At 42.6% G+C, this 27,017-nt stretch overlaps 1 protein-coding gene across 5 annotated transcripts in view; it reads right to left on the reverse strand.

Annotated features, from left to right (window-relative positions):
• ZNF276 (zinc finger protein 276) overlaps window positions 1–27,017 on the reverse strand; it is a 476,210-nt gene that overhangs the window by 160,881 nt on the left and 288,312 nt on the right. For all 5 annotated transcript variants that reach the window (XM_044081859.1, XM_044081861.1, XM_044081858.1 and 2 more), the window contains exon 5: window positions 539–632. In XM_044081859.1, coding sequence (XP_043937794.1) covers window positions 539–632 — 94 coding nt within the window. The remainder of the gene's footprint in view (window positions 1–538; window positions 633–27,017) is intronic.

The raw sequence follows: 27,017 nt of genomic DNA on the forward strand, positions 1-27,017 counted from the left end.
TTAGAGGGAATATTCTAAAGTAGGGGTGGTCAGAAGAGTGTGTGTGTACACACACACACACACACACACACACACCTGAAATTCTGTTGCCTGAGGTAGGCATTTTAAGAATACATGATCTCAGGAAACGTCTCACTTGCATTGTTTGTTGAAGCATGAATTAAAATCTTGGCTACCTCTACACTAATCTCAACAGTGTTTATATCAATTAGGCTGCTGTAAGACAAATTACTTTTATAAAAATATTCAACATATTAATCAAATTATCGCTATACTGCACATATACCCAATATAAAAAAATCTCAGATTTTACAGAAATAGTTATAAAAGCAAGTTAATTTGGAAAACATAAAAACAAACTACTACTGGAGTCAAGAAGACAGTAAAATGTATATGTATATGTTTGTTAAGACTGAATATTTGCAAATCCAATAATAAATTTAAGATTCAAGCTGGTGTTCCTTAGTCATAACCAAATAAGACAACAATAAAAAAATCCACTTATAATGAAAGACCAAGAAACCCCTTAACACCTCACCTGTCTGAAGCTTCACTCAGTTCTTCTTTCAGTTGCACTTCTGGAGGTGGTGCTGGTGCTGTTGAAGGAGGCAACTGTTTATTACTTGCTTTATCTGCAGCAAAAATAATCAATGAAGCAAAAAAAAAAAAAACCTATTTAATAAAAATGTTAAACAGTCTCACATGTACGATTAGCAAAGGCATCAAAAAGGTTCCAACAAGCAAAAAATAATGCTAGTTAATAAACAAACACCTCCCTGTTTCCCATATTCATCAGGAGAAACCATCCAAAAGGGCCAAACACAGACAAGATTCTGTGAAGTGGCAACTACTGCAATCACAAGATGCTCTAAAAATCCTTAACACTAACATTTAGTGTGAAAGACAAAAAGCAACAAGCAACTTTTCTGTAACAGTTTATCTTTGAAGAGTACCCGCCTGGATGAACCTCATGTGTGCATTTATCATTTCTACCAAAGGGATAAACATTTTTGTGATGAAGCATGCCCTAACATCATTTGTCAACAAAATAAGTAGCTGTCTCATCCATCCACTTACACTAATCAGGGTCCCCCTCTAAATCAGTTGCAATGAAGATTTCACACACCCACTGTCAACACATGATACACAATAACATACTTGCTGGATTTACAAGGATTACAACAGCCATGACTGTTGGAAAAACTGCGCCAAGACATGAAAACAGAATAATCCTGAACCAGAAGCGAGGGCCCTCTTTATAGATCAGTATGTGGTAAGACTATCTATTACATCTACCACTGAGAACCCTTCCAGATGGGATGCACAGCTGACTCCCAAGCAGTAAAAGCCAAGATAAAGGAGGTAGGAGATAACAGGCTCAGCAAGAAGGTTGAGTACTGTGGGAAAACAAACCAGGCAGCTTGACTCCAAGGCCATAACAGAGAAGGCTACCTGGGAATGAAGGACCTATGGTCTCATGGTGAAAGCTTGCTAAGGGCTGCCAGTTATGCACCCCAAGTAGATAAAAGCATAGTTTGGGCCAGTAACAACACACACAGCAGCACCTAAAGTCCACTCTCCAACCCCTTAATCAATGAAATACATTGAAAAACCCTTACTTCAACAATATACAGGCTGCACAAGCCCAACTCAGAAAACCCCAAAGAGAAGCTTCCCTCCCTACAATAAGGACTGTCCTCATCCTATTCTTTTTAATTCCTAAAATTAGAGTCTGACCAGGAATGACTACCACCTTCAAAAAAGGAGGAGGGAAGGGTGGCAAAAACAAAAGATGGCTATCTGCCAGGAATGAAATTATTCTCAAGCTGAATTCTCACACAACAAGGTCAGGGATCCCACAGCAATTAGTATGCAAGTCAACCCTAAGTTCAGGACCTCTAGAAGAACCACCAACTAGTAGGTGTTTAAAAAGCATCCTTTTTCCACTGGGAGGAAAGGCAGGTTTAACACCCCCCATGGACATGAGATTTATCAACAGGCACTCAGAAAACCCTGATGTCTCCAGTCAGATGACCAGTTAAGTACAGAGTACTGCTTATTCCCCCAGAAAACATTTACAAATCACTCACCCAAATGCAAGCAGAAGTCTTCCAGCAACAATCCTGCCTGAACCGTGCCAAGAATCTTTTGTTGTAAGAAAGGAATAACCTCATCAGGGCCCAGAGAGAGCTCCCAAGCCGACAAAGTTAAGTATTATGCATCTCCACCCTAAAGTGCAGGAGGGAGACTCACTTAAAATTCCCAAAGATGCAAATAGAATAGAACACCAAAAGGGAGAGTCAGCCTGAATGGGAAGATCTAAAAGCTCTAACGGTGACGAGAAAAGTCTCGAGTGAGAATGAAGTAGACAGAGAAAGTAGTCTAAAAAGGCCATCCACAGACTTCCAATCAAATAAAAACTACAGTGAGGCCAAAGCCCAGAACAAGATACTACTGGGAAGGTAATGGTCACTCGTTTGTCTCTAATACAAACAAGAAGACTTGGGGTTTCGTTCAGATGCTTTAATACATACAAACACATCAGGATGGATAGCAGCATCATTAAATATGAATGAACTAGTTAACAAACACAGTTTACATACATACATGCTCACATCAACAACTAACTAAAAAACGACAGTCAGGCGTGCACTTGCTCAGTATTTATACTCTAGTGCAAGCCCTTGTATAGCTTCTTAAAGGTGTATACACACACATATTGAGCATCTTCCCTCTTAAAAAGATTGCCCTTCATGCAAAAGAATATCAGAGATAGGCATGCATTGCTACATACATTAGAAACAAAATACAATGTTCATGTCCAGCTTGCTTGGGATCTGCTATAAGGTTTAGAGATTCGACCATATCTCTTAACATAACAGTTGGAACTAGATTTAGCAACAAGGACAGTCTGCGGTGCACAACTTGTATTAGGAACTTCTGGATTCATCACAGGAACGTCCTCTGAAACTTCCTCTGGAATTGGAACATCTCATTCTGAGATAAAAGTCTCTCTCTCACAGGCTATGTGCTGTGGTACAGGCTCGGACACCAGTCTCAAATGTTTCAGATTCCACCTAAAAGATGCTCCTTCTGATTCTGTAATGTACGATCTCTGCTCTGAACCAATGTTCTTCACGACACCAATCTGTTTAGAATCTTTGGACGTTTGCATCCTTACCACTTCTCCCTCTCGTAATGGATTGAGCAGTTTACTGGTCTTATCGTAGTAGGACTTCTAGGATAGGCATTTCTTCAACAGACTGTCTTTCACTGACCTGTTGTTTTTGACACATGGAACCAACAATTGACTACTGAGTGGTAATGTGGTTCTGGTTTGTCTTGACAGAAATCGCTGAGCAGGTGAACCAAGATGTTTATCACAAAGAACATTTCTAACATTCAAAAAAACATCAGTAATATCTCGTTTAGACTTCTCAAGTATCTGCTCTGCACTTTGCACTGTGCATTCTGCCAAACCATTTGACTGCGGGCACTCTGGACTACTTGTGACATGAGTAAAGTCCCATTCTTCTGCAAATCTTTTGAAATGTTGGCTTGTAAACAGTGTACCATTGTCAGAAATAATTTTGTGCGGACTTCCATGTATAGCAAAATGACGTTTCATCTTAGTACCGACTGTACTGGATGCTAGGTTAGGAAGTAAGTCAATCCTGAAAGGATTAGAATAAGAGTCTACCAACACCAAATAAATAATGTTGACCATTCCACTTAAAGAGGACTGTTGACCAAGGTAGTTCTGGAATCTGGTTAAGTTGAAGTGGTTCTGGTGGTAGTACTGAACAAGATAAAAGTGCTCTCTCAATGTCTTGTGACACAGAAGACCAAAATACTAGTTCTCTTGCTGTTCTTTTGGTAGATTCGGCTCCCGGGTGACCACGATGCAAGACAGTAATGTACTCAGGTTGCAAGGACTTTGTAACAATTACTTTTGGACCTTTCATTATGACCTTTTGTCAGACAAAATCTCATCTCTGTATGGAAAGATAAGGTTGCACTTCTTGAGGTAAACTAGATTGCTTTGATGGCCATCCTTGATTGATAAAGTGGTTGAGCCTTTGTAAAACTGGATCTGTGGTTGTGAGATCTCTCAGCTCAAGACGCATGGAAGAAAAAATTCTCACTTCCATGACTTCAAAATCATCAATCAATTGAGAACCTTGATTGTCATTCTGTTCAGTGGTATTTCTGGGTGATCTGTATAATGCATCAGCAAGATAATGAAGTTTGCCTTTCTTGTAGACAAAATTGAAATTGTACTTTTGCAATCTCAGCATCATACGTTGGAGTCTGGCTGGAGCTGAATGCATTGGCTTTCTCAGAATAGTGACTAATGGTTGATGGTCTGTTTCGATCTGGATAGGTCTACCATAAACAATCATGGAACTTCGAACATGCAAACACAATTGCCAAAAAGCTCTTTCTCTATCTGGGCATACTGCTGTTCAGTTTGGGTAAAAATTCTCAATGCATAGGCAACAGGTTGATCCTCTTGTAGAATGACTGCACCAAGACCAAATTTTGAAGCATCACAGGAAAGTTTAACTGGCTTGTGAACATCATAGTGTCTGAGCACTGGCAGACTTGCAATTCTCTGTTTCAGGATATGAAATACTCTTTGGTGTTGCTCTAACCAAGACCAGGATACATCTTTATATGTCAGCTCTCTGAGTGGTGCTGACAGTTGGTTGAAGTCTGGAATTAACTTGCCTAGGTAGTTGACCATGCCAGGAAAAGGTTGCAGGGCTTGAACACTGTCTGGAGCTGGCATCTCGAAAATGGCTGATTGTTTTGAAGGATCTGGTTGTAGGCCTGTAGTCATGAATGAATGACCAACATAAGGAACTTCTTGTAGTCTGAATTTGCATTTCTGTGCACTGAGATTAAGATTCACTTCACGTGCCCTTTCTAGAACTTTTCTGAGGATTCTGTCATGTTCAACTTCATCACAACCTCCTACCAGTATGTAATCTACTATAATAGCACAAGGATACCCAGAAGAAATTTGCTCCATTGCATGCTGAAAGACTTCACTTGCATAAATTATCCCAAATGGAATTCTCAAAAATTTGTACCTGCCAAACAGAGTACTGAATGTCATGAGCATTGAGGATTTTTGTCAGGCTGAATTTGCCAAAATGAACTCTTTGCATCTAAGACAGAAAAAAAAGTGGCATTTGGCATCAAGGCTGCGACTTCGTTGGCTGTGCACATTAGATGATGAGGTCTTTTTAGCTCTTTGTTCAAACCTCATGGATCAATACATATTCTGATTTAATCTGAGCTTTTCTTATGAGCTACCACCATGTAAGATACCCATTCTGTTGGAGTTTCCACTGGACAAATTACACCTTGTCTTACCATTTTGTCTAACTCGGCCTTGACTCTGTCCTGCATGGCTAATGGAACTTTACGTGCTGGCCTGATAACTGGATTGACCTATGGGTCTAACTTCATGGAGTACACGACTGGAAGTTTGCCTAGTTTGTCTTCGAAAAGATCTGCATAGGCAGAAAAAAATGTGCTGGTCAAAATTAAAGAAGTGGTCTTTTAAGCTAACATGGGGAACTCCCTTATTAAATGAAGACATTCCCATTTTCAAAGAGTCTCTGAGCTCTAATAATGACTGAATGTGCCTCCTGACCACATAAAATAAGTCCTAGCTTCTTCCTGCAGAGTAACATGAAAGCACTAGTGAACGTTCAGTCTGAATTTTTTCACCTCCATACGCAACAAGTTTTGCACACCTTGCTAAATCAAGCCTTTCACTTTTACATACTCTGGCAAACGTTTCTGCAGACATAACATTGTATTTTGAACCTGTGTCAACTTTGAGATCTGTGGGTTTGCCATTTATCCAAAAAAGTACAAAATACTTCATTCTTTGCCTTAAATCATCTGCATTAACTGTTTCATGAAGCACTGACACACCATCAACACAGAGTAGGCTTGTCACAGTCAAACTGATTAACTCATTTTTTTAAATGTTCTCTCTTAAAAAAAGAACATAGGCCTTTGGATTTACAAAACCTTTTGAAGTGATTCCATTCCTTACATTTATGGCACTGATGACCAAAAGTTAAACATTGCTCCTTTTTAGATTCATGATTACTACCACAATTACGACATCTAACAATGAAATTTGGTACATTAGAAATGGGGAAAGTTTGCTGACTAACTCTTAAGCTTCACTGAGACTGTGCGAAGTCTGGAATGCGCTAGAAAGTTCTGGGTTTTAAAAGCGAGTGCTGCAGGGGTTACAGCTACCATGTGCTTGGGCATGTTTCTTTTAACCACATGCTGCATACCATCAGCATGAGCTTTATCACTGTGCCTTCTACAGCTGCAATCATTTGCAAGCATATTGGTGTGCTTTTCTGTGAGCTCGCATATCTGACAAATCTCACTGGTCTTATTCAAATTTAAATCACTGTCACGAAGCAAAATCTTTCTAACAGTATCATCTTTTATACCACACACAAGTCTGTCCTTTATCAACTCATCCCTTAAGTCACCAAATCTGCACATTTCAGCGTTATTTCCCATGTCAAGTTATATATGCTGCAAAAGTTTTACCAGGCTTTTGATCCATTGTGTAAAACGCCTTTCCACTGTAACATTTGTCTGTGGGTTACACATTTCCCTAAATTTACGTTTTAAGCACTGTGGGTCCTCCCTTGACTCAGCCTGTGCAACAGTATGACAGTATTCCCCCATCTCCAGTACAGACAGCAAGTGCATACACAAATGAGCGTTTCCTTTCTATAGCTTCTGACCCAGCTAAATTAAGTAGACTAAATCCTTTTGTACGGTCATCTTTATCAGAAAATGCAGCCTGTATGAAAATGCCGTACTCTTTCGCAAACACTCTCCAATTCTCAGCAATATTACTGTCGAACACAAATGCACTGGGTTTTTGAAATCCATCTGCCATGCCCACAAAGTATACACAAACACACTGAAAATATGGTCCTTGTAATTATGTATGAACAAACTGTGCTGCAAGCTTGTAAAAACATCCAAATGCACAATTAACTCTTCAAAATACTTTACTTTGTAAAATATGCTCTGTAATGGGTGTACTTTGCCAAATATGCCTTCCAATGACTGTACTTTGTGAAACAGCTTTACTGTAACACTCCACAAATATGCAAACACTTTATACACTTCTGAAAACTCGGACATCTTTGGTCAATACGAAAATAGATATGCTTTGCGAAAAATGTGGTTGTTTCCCCTTTATTTTATTAGTTTTGTGCAATTTGGACTTTATTTCAAACATATTCTGTAGTAATTTTAATATTTTTATCAATATTGTACATATTTGCTTATGGGAATGTTATTCAGAATGTTCTGTATGCCTCATTTCATATTATGCGAAAAAAGAATTCGTGCTGAGCAAGTTTTAATACCTGAAATTTGTTTCTGACTTGTTTTATGAAGTATGCACAGTTTTGGGATGGTCCACTGCTGTATATTCCATCAGCATCTGGAGAAGTGCCTTAAATCGTTTTCGCCAAGCTGTTTTAAACTTCATGCCCCTTTAGTATGCCGGTTTTGACTTCAGGCCCTTTTAGATATGCTGCGTCTGGTGCCACGTCGTTTAGACATCCAAACTTCTGACACCATGTCACTCGTTCAACTCTAAGACGTACAACAAGAAGGCTTGGGGTTTCATACAGATGTGCATCATTAAATATGGAGAAACTAGTTAAACAGAGCTTACATATACACATGTTCACATCTTAATAGCTAACTACAAAATGGCAGTCAGGTTCGCACATGCTCAGAATCTATACTCTTGTGCAAGCTCTTTGACAGCTTCTTAAAGGTAAATGCACACATATTGATCTACAGTAACATACTAGCATCTCCCCACCTTGATGAAGTCCCAAAATAGATCACATCTAATAAGCAGGGCCAACCTATCAAAATGGACTCGGAGCAAAGACAGCAGCTCTCAAGGAGTAGAGAACTGTGGCCACAGAAAAACACTAAGTACCAGATGCTGCAGTCAAGAAAAAGGGAGGAAGGTGGGCAGATGGACTTTTAAAGAGAAGAAGATTTGCTACATGAACTGCAGAACTTCAGAAAATCTAGAAGCCTCCCTGCACCCAAAACAGGGAGGTCCATCTGCATGAAGGAAGGCAAAAAAAGTGACCCCCCCCATGTCACAATCCACAAGATGTACAGAGATGTAAGGAACCCCAATGAAGGGCAGCGATCAAGGAACAAGACGGTCCCAAAACACTAAACACCCTCCCACCTGGGCAGAAGAAATGGGGTGGGTAATACTTCCATGGGAGAAGAAGGCTGGCTAAGAGCCAATGAACTACACGGTCTGATCCTCAGGGAGAGGATCAGACCATGAGAGAACAAACATCTTGAAATACTGCCACCATGAAATCTAGGAAAGTCTTAGTAAACACTCCCATCCCTGGAGTCCACAGCACAAAAACCCAAAGTTGTCTCTGAAGAAGGAGGTGCAGAAGGTATTTGTGCCACTCTTCACGCCACCACCAATGACAAAGTCCTAAACCATTCAGGGGTTGGGGGCCTACCCGATTACTCTCACCATGCTGGGGGGCAGTCTGCAATTAACAAAGAAAGAATAACAACTCCCTAAAGTATTCCATGGATCACAATCACCACCTTTCTGAGCAGAAAATAAGGGGAGGACCCCAAATGCCAGGAGAACAGTGAATATTTCTCAGACTAAACAGAAGGACACAAACACCTATTTCTCCAACAGGAACCGTAGCCTGTACTACACCACCAGTTGTTGGCAACCAGTCCTACTCCTAGCTATCACTGCAGGACCCAATAAGGGAATAACATGTTGCAGCAGCAGGAGGGATTCAGTGAGGCAGTTTCCACCCCCCACTGCCCAGTTCCAGACAATGGCAGTTTTCACAGGACTTGAAACAGCTACTCTTCACACCACAATCAAGAAAAGAGATGACATTCGGAGTTTTGGAGAAAACACATGGCCCTGGAGCAAGAATCAGCATTATAATATTAGTGATGTACCTACTGGACCTATACAGCCTTTTATATGTTCATAGGCATGGGAGCTTACAGGATTTTATGTAGGGGGTGCAAACCTAGACCTCCCCCAAGCAGCCCCCCCCAACACAGTCATTCCAGTGTCTCATTACTTGGCTATTTCTCTCCAGTTGCCATAAACACTGTTCAAAACTCTGTGTGCATACTGCTTTATGGTTTACTTCTACAATGATTAAAGATATTTGGATTTAATTTACAACTTTTAATTCAAACTTTATACCACAAACACTGACAGACATTTGCTAAACAAAGCAATATAGCCTTACAATGAAAACAGGCTTAGCATTAAAACCTCTCTGCCTTTGAAACTCACATTCACTGAAAGAGCACTGAAACCCATATTCAAAGAAAATGCATCTGGCCAGTGGCGGACAAAAAGTTTACCTCTGGCCTGTTTTCAAGTCATAGGTCCCTTGCACACATTTTTAGGACGATCCAAAAGTTCTTTGATTCACCTTCCTGACTGTACTAAATTATAATGCATAATAATTAAATTATATCCCTTGTATAATACAGCACCACTTGCTATAGCATGCTTAAATTTATAGTTTTGAGCTTTTTTCCAGTAAGCAATGAAACAAAACATATGAACCAATGACAAAACTGCACAATCCAGAAAATATCAACCATAAAAAGGCCACTCAGACTTCTGTCATTACAATCCACCAATATCAGTCAATATGCACAATCTTTGCAGAAGTAAAAATTACCTGAATAATTCCACATTAAGGAGATCTGAAACTAATGAAAAGGATGCTGCTAGCAAAGAACTTTATATTTCAGTGTTTCAACTACAAATTCAATGCCTGCTACCCTTGAAAAATAAATTGCCTATGTTACATTAAAAATGGTAAGGTGGTATACTGCAATAGGGAATGGATGGCAAACAGGTAGTGAATAGACATCTCATCCAAAGGAGGGCATACTCTGGACTGCAGCACCCCACCCCCTTAAAATACAACTTTACATGCTGAGGGAGTAAAACCTATAGCCTTCGCATCACAACACCAGTATGCTACCTGTTATACTACTAACATTGCTTTAAAATTCTCTACCACAATAGTGAAACAAAACAGTTTCACATTTTAAACAGACTTAGCAATGAGTAGCAGTAAACTTCTCTTCCCTAATAGAAGCTCACAATTCCTTGAAAATGCAATTAAAAACAAATTTCACCTACTAACTATGGCATTTTACTCACACACACACACACACACACACACACACACACACACACACACACACACACACACACACACACACACACACACACACACACACCTACCACATTCTAACTTCATACTCTCACATGGATTGTCCAAGAAGTACAGAACAAATACTGAATATGAGGATGTTAGACTTGTATCTAACTTATGTAGCTTTTGATACACAGATTAGAAAAAGGAAATAAATTGTCCATTGAAAAGAACGGTTATAAAATATATAGAAATAATAAACTGAATTTGAAAGAAAAATAAGTAATGGATAAACAAACAAGTTATATTATATGAACATCTATATTATTTCACTCACTTTTACATGAAATATATACAAAAACATTATGGTCTTGTTGATGAATAACTTGTTTCTTATTCGGCTGCTGATTTTTAGCATCAGAACAAAATGTCCTTCTACTGTTTTAATAGATTGAAATGCTATTCAAATTATTTTTAATGTCTATTTACCATTAGACATAATTTGTAAAATCAAATGACATAACTATGAAGCATGAAAGTGAAGTATGCACAAAATAAAATAATTATCTCTCAACCTCTTAAAGCAAGAAATCTGGACAAAACCATCAATAAAAGTGGGACAAAGGCCCAAAAATAGGGACAATTTTTAAATACTGCCCTTACAAACTTAGAAAGTTGATAGAATAACAGGTGTACATTAGCATGAATTCAGAAAGGTATTAAGATGGAAACTTAAATGCTGTCATTATTTTCTAACGTCAGTCTTTAATGATTTGCCATTATTTTGTCAGAAAACCACAATTTTATGAAAAACGGACTAAAAATATGAGACAAAAATCTGGACATTCTGTGAAAATCTGTACATTTGAAAGGTATGTAAATCACACCCAAGAAAACAAAAAGACATCTGTGCTGGTGTACACAACTCTGATATGTGCACTTCAATAAATGAGATCTTCGAATCTCAGTCTGGTTGTCCTGTCTGAATGCACTGAATATATATATTGTGCAAATAACCTTGAACTCTTCCGAATGAAAAAGTACCACCCTCCCACATTTTCTTGATTTACAATTGCGCAAGCATACACACACCCAATGAGATAATGATGGTTAAACAGAAATGCAGGGCTACTGATTAATGACTGCTTAAAATAGATGCACCCCAACAAAATGCATAAAGACTGCTACTAGCTTTTCCCCAGGAGGAACCTATAGTAACTCATTCAAAAATTAATCTGTCTCCTGCTTACACACACTCACACAGATCCCATCTTTACCTACCTACTTCTCACATGCACAAACACACTCAAAGCCCCCTACCTCTAACTTGTCCATTCCTCTACAGTACAAACGTCTTCTGGAATTCAAATTCTGCATGCATGGAAGATGAAGACAAACAACCGGTGGCACAGCTGCGTCTGTGTGGCCAGACACAAAAGTTCTTAAAGAAGAATGCCCTTAAAAAAAACATATATATATTTTTTTAAAATTAACAGAAAAATAATCTCCCGGCCAGCCAGTGGGCCTAGTGCTGGAACCAGCTCTGATCCGGGGGGGGGGGGGGGGGGCTGCACCTGCCTGTGATCACCCTTGTTCACAAGTGTTTACTAGGCTAACGAACACAAGGGCCTTTTTAAGCTTAGCCATGCATTCCAAATCTCTGACAAGTTCTGACACCCTTGATAAGTGTAAGCAGGGGCTTGAGAGATGAAACATTTACAAGCTAGGGCCTGGGGGATGAACCACTTACAGGTTGCCTGTGTCCAGTAGAGACATAGGTGCCAAAGAGGGATGAATTTTCTGTTCCCCATCCAGTTGTCCTGTTTGCACTTGAAATGGGTTAGGAAGGAACTCTGCTTCACATGGATGGGGTACCTGTTCCAGAGATGGGGTAATGTCTGGGACACGTACTTGTCTCTCCAACAGGTCCTATTTATATCACCGGCAAGATTTAAGTCTTTAGAACGGGTAATTCTGGTGCTGATTGTTTTGCGGATATGCAGGAGGTCCATCAGAGTGGGGTCTGACAATACCCTGTATGCCAGGCTTGGATCTCCCCTCAAACGCCTGTAGGAGACAGAATACAGGGATAGAGCCTTGAGGGGGTATGCATAGGACATTTTAGTGAGGAATCTCTGTGGACATTCCAATTGTTGGATATGCCTGGTTAGGGACATACCCAAGGGGACACTGTACTCAATGACCGGTCTGATGAATGCCGAATACAGTTGAACAATGACATCCATGGACTTAGATGCCATACCTTTGTTTATAAGTTGCGCCCCATAGAATGATTTCCTCACTACTGTAGCCATGTGATGGTCAAAGGCTAGATTGCTATCTATGTGTGTCCCTAAGTCTGACTACTGGGTCAACTCTAAGGGGTGTGTTGTCAATATGTTAGTTACCAGGGGTGGATGACTTCCCGAAAGCCAGGGTACCTTTTTGGTTAGGCTTATATAGGCCCTAGGGATAATAGCCTAGTACCTACCTATGAAGGATACTATTATGCATTTTTTGACATTTAGTTTTAGTCCATGGCACTGACACCAGTTGTTTATCTGTGTCAGCCTCTCCTAGAGGAAATATGTGACAGTCTGGGATTCAATGCAGCTCCTAATTTGCAATCATCTACAAATTTAGTCAGCCAGAGACCACTGACATTGGCCTTGACATCAAAGACGTAAATGCCAAAAAGTAGCGGTCCAAGGACTGATCCCTGAGGGACTCTACTTGTGACTGGCCTCTTTGTACAGGTGGGCTCCCCAATTCTAACTTCCTGGGTCCTGTCTGTGAGCCAGTTGGCTATCCATTGGTGAACATACAAGTCTGTACCTAACCTCTTGAGTTTGTCAACTGTGCTTGAGTGGGGTATCGTGTCAAATGCCTTGGCCAGGTCAAGGTAGGCAGTGTGAACCATTTTGCCCTCATCCATTGCTTTGGTGACCTCAAAGAAGCCCACCAGGTTGAGTAGGCATGATCTGCCCTTGACAAAGCCAAACTGGCTTAGGCCCAGTGTCTGGAGGTTTACTACATCATTACTGATCATTTCCGTAATTCTTTCCATGGCTTTACATATAAGACTAGTGAGACTTATGGGTCTGCAGTTTCTGGGGTTTGTAGATGGCCCACCTTTGTGCAGAGGGATGACTGCTGCTGCTCTCCATTCATGAGGCACAAAGCCTGTTTTTGAAGGTTATAGCTAAATAGCAATTCCAGACGTCCTGATAGGTCATCTTCCATGCTATTTAGAAGGCATCCTGGGATATTGTCTGGGCCCATTGAAGCAGTGTTCTTTGCCTTAGAGAGAGCATTAAAGACATGCTCCCCAGTGACAGCAAAGGGAATTGTATTTGATGGTATTTCCTGAGGGAAGGTTGAGGGAGAGAGAGGGGTAAAGTTGGAGCTGAATTTATCGGCCAGTAGGTTTGCTATATCTTCTGGCACAGTATAGGTACCTCCATTTACAATGAGCTATTGCCTTTAAGGTTGCGGACATAAGAATGCCTTGTGGTTATCCTTGGCCTGGGAGGCCAAATTCACCTCAAATTTGGATCTGGCTTTGGTAGACTTTATTTGTCCTCTGAGATGTTTGTTTAGTTTGACGAGAGTACTTTTATCCTGCTGGGTGTTGCAACTTCTAATTTTTCCCATGATTTTCTTCCTTCTGTTATACATCCTATTGTTTTTGTGATTCCACCAGAGTGGCTTGTTTTTTGAGTTAGTTCTGTACTTCTTCCTGGTGAGTACAACTGTCTCTGTGCCACTATTAACATGCTTGTACAGGGTTTCTGTGAACAGTTCTGCATAGGCAGCAGTGTTCTCGGGGTTTAAGGGAACTTGAAATTTTGCCAGGTTACCACTTACTAGCAAGAGGTTAGCCTTAGAGTAGTTCCTGAGTATTCCAGGTTTAGCTGGGGGTCCAGGTTTTATTTTTACTTCAAAGGAGACAATTTTGTGGTATGACCTTACCAGGGAAGACATTACAGTAGGGAATGTGCAGCATTCTCACATATTAGTGAGGGCCTAATCCAGTATGGCTGCACCCCTGGTTGGTGTATTGACTATCTGGTTCAGGGAGTTTGTGTTTACAAAATCCAGGAATCTCTGTGCCTGTATGTATGGTGTTGTATAGGATTCCAAGTTAATAGTGGGGTAATTAAAGTTGCCCATGAATATGGTATTGGGTTGGATGGTTAGTATTTCTAATAAGTTTAGATACATGGTATGGGTTTCCTGGGTCATAGAGGGGATCTATAGCTGGCAAGGAAGTAATATTAGATTTTGCCTATGGTAATTTGAACATGGAGCAGCTCAAGTGTATTGTCCTGTTTGACCAGCCTTGAGGTATATTTATTTTTGATGTAAACAGAGACACCTCCACCTTTAGTGCCAGTCTGTGTAGAAGCAGGTCTAGATGTATGGAAGGCATTATAACCTTGCACTGTTGGTGTGCTCTCTGTACCTTTAAACCATGTCTCAGTGACCTCACAGATATCAGCATTTTTTTAGGGTGAAAAGAACTTCTAGGGAGTGGAGTTGACTCCCAGCATTGAGCAGCAATACCTTTAGGTTTTCTTGGTTTTGATTTGCTATGTAGGAAGTACTTTCAGTTTAGCATTGCCTAAAAAAGGCACTATGGGGGAAGACAACATTTTACCTAATATTCAAAAGCTAGAGGAGAGAGAATTAGACCATGCCTGGCAAATCAGCATGGTGTATTGACAATCTCCTAAGCTGACAAATATTGCTCTCCCACCTTATAGAAAAATAAAACACTAGCTGACAAGGAATCAAACCCTATCCCCTCGCATGTCAGGAAGCTGCGCACACTCAGGAAGATATCAAGTAGGGAATGAAGCTTCGGCCCAAACAAGGACGACACAGATACTCCTGTGCCCACAGATCTGGCTGGGGGAAGCCACTACAAATAAATACCTGAAGAGATGGAGTCACACCCAAAACAATTTCCTGGGTGAAGGCAAAATGCTCCTTGAACAGAGACTCTTGGAGAATTTTGGATATCCAGGACCCCTTCCACTACCTGAGCAAGTGATACGCACAACTGAAGACCTAAGTCTCAAAGTGGTAGAAGAATATGCCTTCTTGTTTTTTATTTATTTTATTTCATTTAACATTTGTTGACTGGGAAAGTCTGACCAGGTTCCACAGATCCTGTTTTCAGTGGAGGCCCAGGGAGATATGCTCCAGAAGCATGTCTGCCCTGTTTTCCATTTGAGGAACTTTGTCAACTGCATGGGGTAACATATGGGCATATAGACTGCTGCAACTTCCCCACCTGTAAGTGACTAAAAAGCTTTAAGTTAGGAAGACAAAAATCTTACTCTGCTCAACAAAAGAATACCACCTGGCATCAGCCCTGCTAGGGAGGCAGAGTGAGAAGTCCAGTAGCTGAGCTACCCCCCCTCCTGGACTCCAGGATTTAGGGTCAGACACTTGTAGTCAAGCCAGGTGTGGTCTGTATTTGACAGACAAGGCTGCAGCAGGACAGATATGGGCATCAAACCAAGATGTCTAGAGCCCATGATCACAGGTCATATGAACAGCCAAACATGTGCCCCACCCTTGCACTTTGACTCTGGACCCTCGCACAAACTCACTCTCTCAGCCTCCCACCCCACCCTGACCTAAGAAAAACATTGTAGATGGATTGGGGAATGTCCCCATAAGAAACAGCCTCAACCATGAATGCTCCTTCAAAATCCACAACTGGATACTCAAATGTTTGCTTTCAGCAATCGGGTTGGTTGGACAAAGAGTAAAGCCAATCATTTGAAGAAAAGGTGGCATGGACACTCCAGGACTGTACCCCTTCAGTTGGGAAGCTAGAAGAAGCACCTCTCCCACTCCTCAAGATCTCCCACAGAAATGGAGCAGAAAAATAGCACTACTCTTAGACGACCCCACATCTTGGAAACCTAAGCAGCAGGCAATTGGTGTTCTATAAAGTACAGTTTTGTACCTACCATAAATGTAGATGTTCGAGTGCTAATACAGCTGCAGTCATAACAGATGGGTTCTCCTGCCGTCAGGCGGGTCCTCGGTCAGCCGAATTCCAAAGTCTAGGTCCGGCGTTGGTTGTCGTCGCTTCTTCCCTGACATCAGTGCGACAGGGGTATAAAAGAACCAGCCGACACCATTTTCTTCAGTTTTTCTTGCCCCAGATGTCAGGTGCCCCCAGAAAGAAGGCAATACATAAAATTATGTAATAATGCAATGCAATATAACCAAACACCAGTAGTTGCAAGCAAATACACCATAAAAGAATACCCCTAGAGGGGAAGGAGGGAGGGAAACCTGGACTGCAGCTGTATTAGCACCCGAACATCTAGATTTATGGTAGGTAAAAAACTGTACTATGTTCATCGTGCATACAGCTGCAGTCATAACAGATGGGTAGAATCCCAAAGCTAAGAAAGGGGTGGTAGGCACTAGGTGGAACTAGGAGGAGCCAAAATGCCCTGCAAAACTGCAGTGGCAAAGCCTGCTCTAGATTTGGAGTATAATGGTAGGTTGTAGTGCTTGGAGAAGGTATGCACAGAACTCCAAGTGGCTGCTTCTAAAATATCCTTGGTAGGAACTCCTCTGAGGAAGGCTGCAGAGGTGGCTGTGGCCCTGGTAGAATGGGTTCTAATGCCTGTAGGTACAGTTTTGCCATGAAAGGAATAGCAAAAGCGTATGCAGTGGGCTATCCATTTTGAGATTGTCTGTTTGGAAACTGGCTTTCCTTGAGCTCCTACCGCATAGGCCACAAAAAGCTGTTCTGATTTTCTGAAAGGTTTTGTTCTGTCCAAATAATAACGCAGTTGTCTGTGGATGTCCAAGGAATGCAGTAATCTCTCCCCTTTGTTTTGAGGATTAGGATAAAAAGTGGGTAAATGTATGGCCTGATTTAAAGCTACCCTGGATACCACTTTAGGCATAAAGGACGGGTTGGTACGTAATGAAACTCTGTCCTGATGGAAGATGATAAAAGGCTGGACAGCCATAAGAGCCTGTAGTTCTGAAACTCTACGTGCTGAAGTGATAGCCAGAAGGAAAGCTGTTTTCCAGGACAAATATTGTAAATCTGATGAGGCAGCTGGCTCAAAGGGAGGCAAAGTCAGTTTTTCCAGAATAAAATTAAGATCCCAAGCAGGTATTGGTTGTTTCCTTGGAGGTCTTAAATTCTTAGCCCCTCTGAGGAACTGTCTTAATAGAGGGTGAGAGAATAAAGGTGGATCAGTGTTGTATTCTGCAGAAATGGCTGAGGCATGGATTTTGATGGAGGAGAACGAAAGTCCACTGCTTAGCAGTTCAGCCAAATATTGTAGTATTTGAGGTAAATTCAGTTTTCCAGGGCTCTGGCCCTTTTTCTCATTCCAGACACAAAAACGTTTCCATTTTGCAGAGCAAGCTTTTCTAGTTGATGGCCTTCTGGCCTCCAAAATGACATCCTGTACCTCCTTGGAGAGCAGGACCTGCTGCGATGCTAAGGAATCTTCCATGCGGCTAGATTGAGTGTTTTCAGCTGACTGTGAAGAGTTTTGAAGCTGTGCTGAGTCAGAAGAAGAGGCATTAGAGGCAGGGTCCATGGTGGGGAATGTGTCAGGCTCCCCAGGAGTGGGTACCAGTGTTGCCTTGGCCAGTCCGGAGCAATGAGGATCATCTTTGGTCTGTCTGCTCTGGTCTTCAATAGTACCTTGGGCAGCAGAGGAAGAGGTGGGAAGGCATAAACTCTCATTGATGTCCAACTGAAAGAGAGAGCGTCCACTCTCCAGGCCTTCGGATGGAAGATCTTTGAGCAGAATTTTGTCAATTGATTATTTTTGTGGGAGGCAAAGAGATCTATGTCTGGCCTTCCCCATTCTTGGATTATTTCTGTAAAAACTTTTGGATGCAACCTCCATTCGTGTGGATCTGTCATATTCCTGCTTAGGTTGTCTGCCAGTGTGTTTTCCTTGCCTGGCAAGTACTGTGCTTGTAGCTCCATTTGTAAGTCCATGGCCATGTTCCAAAGTGACATGGCCAGTCTGCATAGGGGATAAGAATGTGTTCCTCCCTGTTTATGTACCACATAACTGTGGTGTTGTCTGTTCTTATCAATAGCTGACCTGGTTGTAGAAGATCCTTGAAAGCTATAATAGCATTTATTACTGCTAGCATTTCTTTTTGATTGATGTGAAGGTGCTTTTCTTTTTGGGACCATTTGCCCTGAATGCACCGGTCTGTCATGTGCGCCCCCCCAGGCGTAGTACGAGGCGTCTGTTGTGATGACTTGATTTGCTTGAGGCTTGCTGAATGGAAGACCTGTGTTTGTTTGACATGCTTGAGCCCTCCACAGAAATTCCTTTTGCAGACATGGAATTAGTGGTATTATTGTTTCCAAACTGTGGCTGTGTTGAGACCATATGTTTTTTAGGTACCATTGTAGTTCTCATATGCAGCTTTGCACATGGGATTAGTAAGATGCAAGATGCCATGAATCCCAGAGCCTGCAGGATTTTCCTTGCAGTCAGCCTGGTGCAATTTGCCAGTGTTCTGAAATATTGAATTAGTTGCCCCTGCTTCTCTGGCGTGAGGTAGGCCATCTGGGTGTTTGTGTCCAAATTGGCACCCAGGAAAATTATCTTCCGAGAGGGTATTAGTCTTGATTTCTCTTTGTTGACTGTGTATCCCAGAGAGTTTAATAACATTATTACATAAGCCAGATGTTTCAGAATAATGTGCTTGCTGTCCGCTTGGATCAGGCAGTCGTCTAAATAAGGGTATATTTGTATTCCTTGAAGTCTGCAGTAGGCAATTACTGATGCCAGGCATTTCGTGAATACTCTGGGCGCAGTAGATAAGCCAAAGGGCAATGCAGAGAATTGATAATGGGTTGAACCTGCAAGAAATCGGAGGTATCTTCTGCAATTTTGTCTGATTGGGACATGCAGGTATGCCTCCTTGAGGTCCAATGTTACCAGCCAAGACTCCTTGCCCAGCATGGGAAGAAGTTGCTGCAGAGTGAGCATCTTGAATTTTGGTACGAGTAGGAATGTGTTTAGGATGGAAAGATCCAAAATAGGTCTCCAATCTTTTCCCTTCCTTGGCACCAGAAATAGCCTGGAATAAAAACCTTGACCTTGTTCGTGTGTAGGTACCGCTTGAATAGCTTTCATGTTTATAAGATCTGAAATTTGCTTTTGTGCCTCTGCCCTTTGATTGTGTGGCAGGTTTGGCATGCCTTTCATTTTTGAAAGGGTATGAAAATGGAATTTGTAGCCTCTGTTTATAATGTCCAGGATCCATTTGTCCTTTGTGACAACATGCCAATTTTTTGAGAATAGTGCCAGCTTTCCTCCTAAGGGGGCTGCCATTTGAGACCTGGTTGGCATGCAAAGGGGAAAGTCATTGGGTTTGCTTTCTGAAAGATTGTGAGTTGTCCTCACCACCTCTTTGTGTAGGAGCTTGCCATTGTCTGCCTCTTACGAGCCTTGTGATTGTCCTCTGCCCCTCGGGTGCCTGTATCTGCCTCTTTGGGGTCAGTCTGTGGCAGGAAAGGACCAGTTTTTGCAAGGCCCATTTCTATTAAAACGTGGGGGTTGAACCTGCAGAAATTCTTTCACAGTTTGCATTGATTTAGCCTTTTCCTCCATTTTCCGTAATACTTCCTCAGCATTTGCCCCAAATAGTACATCCTTTTGAAGAGGGACGTCTAGTAATTTAGCTTTGACATGATCAGGCAAGGCTTGTTCCTTGAGCCAGGCATGCCTACGTATGACTGAGCCTGTAACAGCAGCTCTACACGAGGCCTCTAGAGCATCAAAACCAGATTGTAAGGTATGTTTACCCACTTGTTCTGCACTATGCATCAAATCCTGCAACTCCTTCATGTCTGGTTGTTCAGGTTGTGACATTTTACTTTTCAATTGAGATAACAGAAACTGTTGGTATTTTTGCATATGAAACTGACAGTTTAAGGCCCTCATGGATAAGGTAGCCGAAGTATATACCTTTTTTCCCCACCTTTCTAAGGATCTGGAATCTCTCTCGGAAGGCAAAGGGTTTTTGGCAATGGGGGCCTTAACTCCCTTGGGCCCCTGTGAGATGGTTTCTAGGTCAGCAGCATGGCTTTTGTATAGAAAGTGGTGTGAGTCAGGAACCCTGTAGTATCTGTCAGGCTTAACTGGAGCTGGAGGAAGAGAGTCCGGGTTAAGGCAGGCCTCCGAGTAAACATCATCTAAGATGTCCAGGACAGGAGGTATAGCCAGAGGCCTGTGCTGGGGTAACAAAAGAAATTCCCTGAGCCTTTTCTTGGAATCTGAATAATCCTAGCCTTCCCAGTGGAAGTGTTCCCTTAAGGTATGCAGAGTTTCACCAAATGAGTAATCCTCAGGGGGGGATACAGAAGGAATAGACTCCTCTGCATCAGAGTCTTCAAAAGGGGAGTAAGACTGTTCCTGATAATCAGAGTGCTCTGAAATAATGGAGCCCTGATCAGAGGAGGGGGAATCTTCCTCCACTCTGGGTCTTTTGTCCGGAGGTGGCTGAGAACCTCTGATTAGAGTAATTAAATCCTCAGCCATTTTAAGCATCTATTTCTTAGGCATGGGGCCTGGAAATGGGTCCTGTGTAGCTGGTCTCTTAGGGTGCATGGTAGCTTTAGACTTGGTGAAAGCCTTGATGGAGAAAGAAGAGGAAGGTCTGAAGACACCTTGAGTGGAGGTGGACCTGTTCACATTCTGTGTTTCAACGCCAAGCGTGGCTTCGGTATCTGTAGTCAGGGTGTGGGCCGAGGAGCCTGCGACCTCGGGTACAGGAGACACCGCCAAAGATGTGTCATCGGTAATCAGGGGCCACGTAGGTGCCTCGCTGAGAACGGGACCACGTGTAGTCGGCTTTGGCGTGGTGTCGGTAGAGGCCACGGACCTAGAGTGTCGGTCCTTGTCTTTGCGTTTTTTAGACAAAACCGGAGTCGGAGTATCCGACGACATAGTATAGTTAAATGCTTTCCCAAAAAAATGCTGGGCAAACTCCGCCCGACGCTTAATAGTGCGTTTGTTGAATGTAGCACAAAAGCGACAGACCGAGACATTGTGGTCCGGGCCTAAACAAGGTATACAGAGGGAATGGAAATCCTTATGCGGTATTTGCTTCCCACAAGAAATACAATTATTAACTTTGTCTGAAATCGGTCTGAGGCAAGAAAAAGTTTCCCCAACGGGGTACTTAGCTTTTAAGAAGACTTCGGTTCCAAATTTTTCGTAATCTCAGGAGCTGGCCGACCGGCACTTGCGAACTGCTTCTGCTTCGGGCACCGCGCGGCAAGAAAGACTGAAGAAAATGGCGTCGGCTGGTTCTTTTATACCCCTGTCACACTGACGTCAGGGAAGAAGCGATGACAACCGACACCGAACCTAGACTTTGGAATTCGGCCGACCGAGGACCTGCCTGACGGCAGGAGAACCCATCTGTTAAGACTGCAGCTGTATGCACGATGAACATCATAACAATCCTACCTAATCCTGCTAGCAGAATCCCGGGTGAACTTCTGACATCCACATGGTGTTAAAATGAACTCTGTCCCAGAAGCAGCCTTCTCTAATTTGGCATTTTTGCCACTGAAACAACAAGAGAATACAGAAGTGCTTCAATGGAAACTTGGAGCACAGACTGAGGTTTAGAGGCAGGCAGGCAAAAATCACATAGGAGCACCTTCAATAGGTCTGTAAGGAGAGGACCAAAGACACTTGTGCTGAAAAGTACAGTTGTGTAAGAACTTACCTTAATAGATGTCCTACTGATCACTGTTGCATTATTCCTATCAAATAAGTTATCACCACTGTTTGGGGCACCAAAACTTTACTTTACCAGAATCATACATCCAATGAGTGACCTCAGCTCACAAGCATAGGGGTATACAGGGGACACAGAAGCAAAATTCCTCAGACTAACTCCAAGTCTGCAGCCTGAAAACCCAAGACAAAAACCTGATCAGCTGGGAGAGGTACGGTATAAAGAGGTAAGAATGTTCTCCTGGCTCTATGGTGTTCCCCACACAATAGGAACTGAGGGAGAAAAATGAAGAACGGAGATGATAAAAGCATAGTGGGGAAGGAGGGTGGGAAGGAATACTGCAACAGTGATCATTAGGACACCTACTATTATGGCAAGTTCTTACAGAACTGTAGTATGTCCTTATTGAAATCACTGTTGCAGTATTACTAACACATAGGCGATTCCCAAGGCTAAAGGGAAACTAAAGGAGCTTGGATAAAAGGCAGTAGAACTGAACAAAGGGGCCAGAATGGACTGACCAATTTAAGGTAGGTCTGGACCTTGAAAAGGTATCTATCTGTACCGTTTAATGAAAATCTGTACAGATGACCAGGTGGGGCAGCCTCCAAAATGGACCTGGCATCTACTTCCTCTGGTGGAGTGAGCTTATGGGCATGAGGACAAAGACTTACCATGTAGCGAGTAACAAAAAGAGATGGCCTTAGAGATCCAGCTTGCAATGGTTTGCTTGGCCAGTTTAGAGCTGGCCCAGTTTAGAGAGCAAGAAACAAACAGTTGATCAGATTTTTGAATAGCTTTTGTATAGTCTAAATAGAATCTTAGTTGTCTGTGAAAGTCCAGAGAATGTAGCATTCCCTTCTCTCAGATTCTATATGGTGGGAAAAGAAGGAAGGTAGGTAGGTAGGTTTACAGTCTGATTAACAGACAGCTCATTCACTACTTTTGGTATAAATGAAGGATTAGTCCTGAGTGCCACCCTACCTTTGTGAAAAATAAGAAAGGGAGAAATGGCCATGAGTGCCTGAAGCTCCGAAACTCTACTAGCTGAAGTGAGAGCCAAAAGGACAGTTTTTAAAGTACAGAATTTGAGGTTTGCTTATGTTGCTGGTTCAAAAGGAGGTAAAGCAAGCTTCACCAGCACAAAGCTCATGTCCCAAGTAGGAATAATAGGCTTCCTAAGTTGTCTAAGATGTAAGAACACTTAGAGGAACAGTTCTTCCCCAAATCTGGACATAAGTGGGAGAGTGAGATGCAAGCAAGTGGAGATGGCCGACAGGTGAGCTATGATGGAAGAATAGGCCACACCTGTATGCAATAGCTCACATGGATATTTCAGAATGGAAGGTACTTGAGTGGTTGGGGTCTTTTCTATTTCTTGGGCAACAACAGAATCTCTTCCGTTTGGCTGTGTAACATTTTTGAATGGTGAGTCTCCTGACTTCTTGAAGAACCTTAACATCTTCAGAAAAATGGTGCCTGTAAGGAATCAGAAACCTAGTATCCACAGACTTGGGTTTAAGGATGACAGACTAAGGTGTAGCAGTAACCCCCTTCTATTAAATGTTGAGATCTGTTTAGTGTGGCAGCTTGCAGTACTTGCCCCTGGCTAGAAGAAGAAACAGGAACCAGTGCTGTCTTGGGCAAAAGTGACTCACTAACAAGAGATTTATTTTTTTCTTTTTCAGTCTTTAGAAGAACACCTGGAATAAGGGGTGGTGGAGAGAATGCATAGAGGAACTTCCCTGTACACTGAAGAGAGAAAGCATCTGAAGGGCAAGGGTCCCTGCTGCAAAACAGTGGAAGCTGTCTGTTGGTCTAAGACAAACAGGTCTAGCTGAGGGATCTCCAAACAGCAAAGGATGCCATGGAAAACTTGTATGTTCAGGGCCAATTTGGGAGGGTTCTTTAAGGACATACTTAAAGAGTCTGGAACCACACTGTCCTGTGATGGATGAATGAGGCTGTGAGAAGCACATTTTTCTGGGTGGCCATATCCCAGGCTTCCTGTGCCAATCTGCACAATTGATAAGATCTGGTCCCTCCTTGCTTTTTTATATATTATATTACTGTTGTGTTGTCTGTGAACATTCGTAGGTACTTGGTTTCCAGAGGTGTGAAAACAGCTGAAGGGCTTGGATGAGAGCACTCATTTCTTTCATATTGATGTGTTCTTTTAGTAGCACTGGCTGCCATCTGCCTTGCACTCATTGAATGCCTGTCTAGGACCCCCACGCCTTGCCCGAGGCATCTTTATGCATTTCCTGAACTGAGGCTGGAGGAGTGAATGGAAACCCTGGGATGAGATTCACATGCTCTTTCCACCTAAGAGTTCCTGCCTAAGACAGGGTAAAAAGGGGAGATCACCGTGTCCAGACGGTGTGAGTGCTGAGACCAAACTATTTTCAGGTACCACTGAATTTTCCTCATAAGTAGTCCAGCTAGGGGTAGCATTAGGATGATAGCCACCATGAACCCACAGCCCTTAGGATCTTCCTGGCAAGGAATGCCTGAGGTTGGCAAGGTTGCCAAAGTAGTTTATAAGGCTCTGCACCTCCGCTTGAGTAAGAAGGCATGCATTCTTTTCGAGTCTAGCCTGCAGCCCAAAAAAACTAGATCCTGACATGGCTGAAGGTAGGATATTTTTATAGTCGATGGACCCCAACTGAGATAGGAGAAGGGTGAACTGAAAATGCTCTTGGAGAATTTGAGGTGACGTAGCTTGGATTAACAAGTTGCCCAAGTTGGGAAAGATCTGAATTCTTTGGGTTTAGCAGAAGATGATCACTGGTGCCAGAGACTTTGTGAAAACTCTTGGGGCTGTGTAAAGGCCAAAAGGCAAAGCAAAAAATTTACAGTTAGATGAACCAGTACAAAACCGAAGGAATCTCCTGCAAAGGGGTCCAAACTGGCATATGGAGGTTAACATCCTTTGGATCTGGGAATACTACAAGAACATGGGGCAGAATGAAATGTGGGAGTATGTGCAGGGAGAACATTTTAAAAGCTTGCACTTTTAAGAAGTTGTTTAGTAAGGAAAAATCCAGTATGGGTCTCCACTGACCTTCTTTTCTTGGTATACGGAAAAGTACAGAGTAAAATCCCTTTCTCACAAATTCTTCTAGGTTCATAGGTAGGTTCATAGGTTGGTACTGGGCTATCTGCCCGAAGGCATATATTAGCCCAGGCACGTTGTGCGGTATTCACTGCCCCTTTAGTAGTTCCCTAGACCCTTGTACTAGCAGCTAGTACCCTTGGCCCCTATCTAGTAGTGCTGTTGGTGTGATCCCCGGTGTGAACTTTCTGTTACCCATCCACTCATCAAGGTTCCTCTTGAAGAGCGATAGTGAGGGGCTCTGTCTTATGTAGATCGGGACCCTGTTCCATAGTAAGGGAAGTCTCTGCGAAGGGAATCTATCCCTCCAGCATGTTCTATTCATTGTTGTGTTGAGGTTTATATCCCTAGAGCGTGTAGCTGGAGTAGATTTGGTTTTGCTAAGATGGAGCATGTTCAACAATTCTGGGTTGGACATGGCTCTGTACGTTAGACAGAGATCGCCTCTGAAAAAGCGGTATGCAACAGAGAACAGTCTTAGCTTTTTCAATCGTGCTGCATAGGGCAACTGTTTGAGGCCAGTAATCCTCTTGGTTAGGTACCTTTGTGGTCTCTCCAGCTGCTGGAGATGTCTAGCCAGGTACATTCCAATTGGTGCATTGTACTCAATAATGGGTCTGATGAGGGAAGAGTAGAGGGGCACCATTACATCCTTAGATCTTGATGCAAACCCTTTCGTGATCAGATGGGTCACATAGAAGGATTTTCTAACCACTTTCCCAACATGGTTATCAAAGGAAAGCTGACTACCTACTTGGTTCCCTAGATCCCTTATTTCTTCTTTAGATTTCAGGGGATTACCTCCTATGTTGTAGTTAGCGGGTACTCTGTTTTTTCTAAAGGGGATTACTACGCATTTTTTTGCATTTAGCTTGAGACCATGGCTTTGACACCATGCATCAGTCTCATTTAGGCCCTTCTGGAGTATTTCCATGTCGGCTGGAGACTCTATTATAGCACCCAGTTTGCAGTTGTCCGCAAACTTAGTCAGCCACAGCCCTTCCGTGCTTGCCTGTACTTCTGAGAAGTATATGCCAAACAGGATAGGCCCCAGGACAGAGTCCTGAGGCACACCACTCGTTACTGGTCTGGATTCGGACATAGATCCCGCTACTCTTACTTTATGGGATCCGTCTGAGAGCCAGTTTGTGATCCATCTTGTGACGTAAGGGTTTATGCCCAGGCTGGTGAGCTTATCAATAATACATGAATGTGGGAATGGTGTCAAATGCTTTAGCAAGGTAAGCCGTGTGTACCTCCTTTCCCTTATCTATAGCCTGAGTAACTGTCTCAAAGAAATCCACCAGGTTCAGGAGGCATGATCTGCCCTTGACGAAGCCGAACTGTGTGGGGTCCAGCGACTGGAGGTTCCCAATCTCTCTATTTATGAGTTCCATAATGATTCGCTCCATAGCCTTACAGATCAGACTGGTCAGGCTTATTGGTCGGTAGTTTCCAGGGTCAGTTGTGGCCCCACCCTTGTGTAGCGGGACCACCACTGCCGTGTGCCATTCTATGGGCACATATCCTGTGGAGAGGCTGAGACTGAACAGGGTATTAAAGATGTGGGGTTAATTCCTTTTGGAGCTCGCGTATGACACAGCCTGGGACACCATCTGGTCCCATGGAGGTAGTGTTTTTAGCTTTAGACAGAGCCTTGTTAACCAACGTATCAGTAATAATTGGACTTACACAATCCCCTAGAATGGTAATAGGCCCTGTAAGGTGGTGAGGGAGGGGGGGGGGGATTTGCACTGAACCTGTCAGCCAAGATGTTGGCAATGTCAGAAGGGTCAGTGTATTTTGTTCCATTTTTGTACTAGCTCAGAACAGACCTG

Source organism: Protopterus annectens, chromosome 8.part1 (assembly GCF_019279795.1).
Source record: "Protopterus annectens isolate FY-2018-M chromosome 8.part1, PAN1.0, whole genome shotgun sequence".
Classification (NCBI taxonomy): Eukaryota; Metazoa; Chordata; order Ceratodontiformes; family Protopteridae; genus Protopterus; species Protopterus annectens.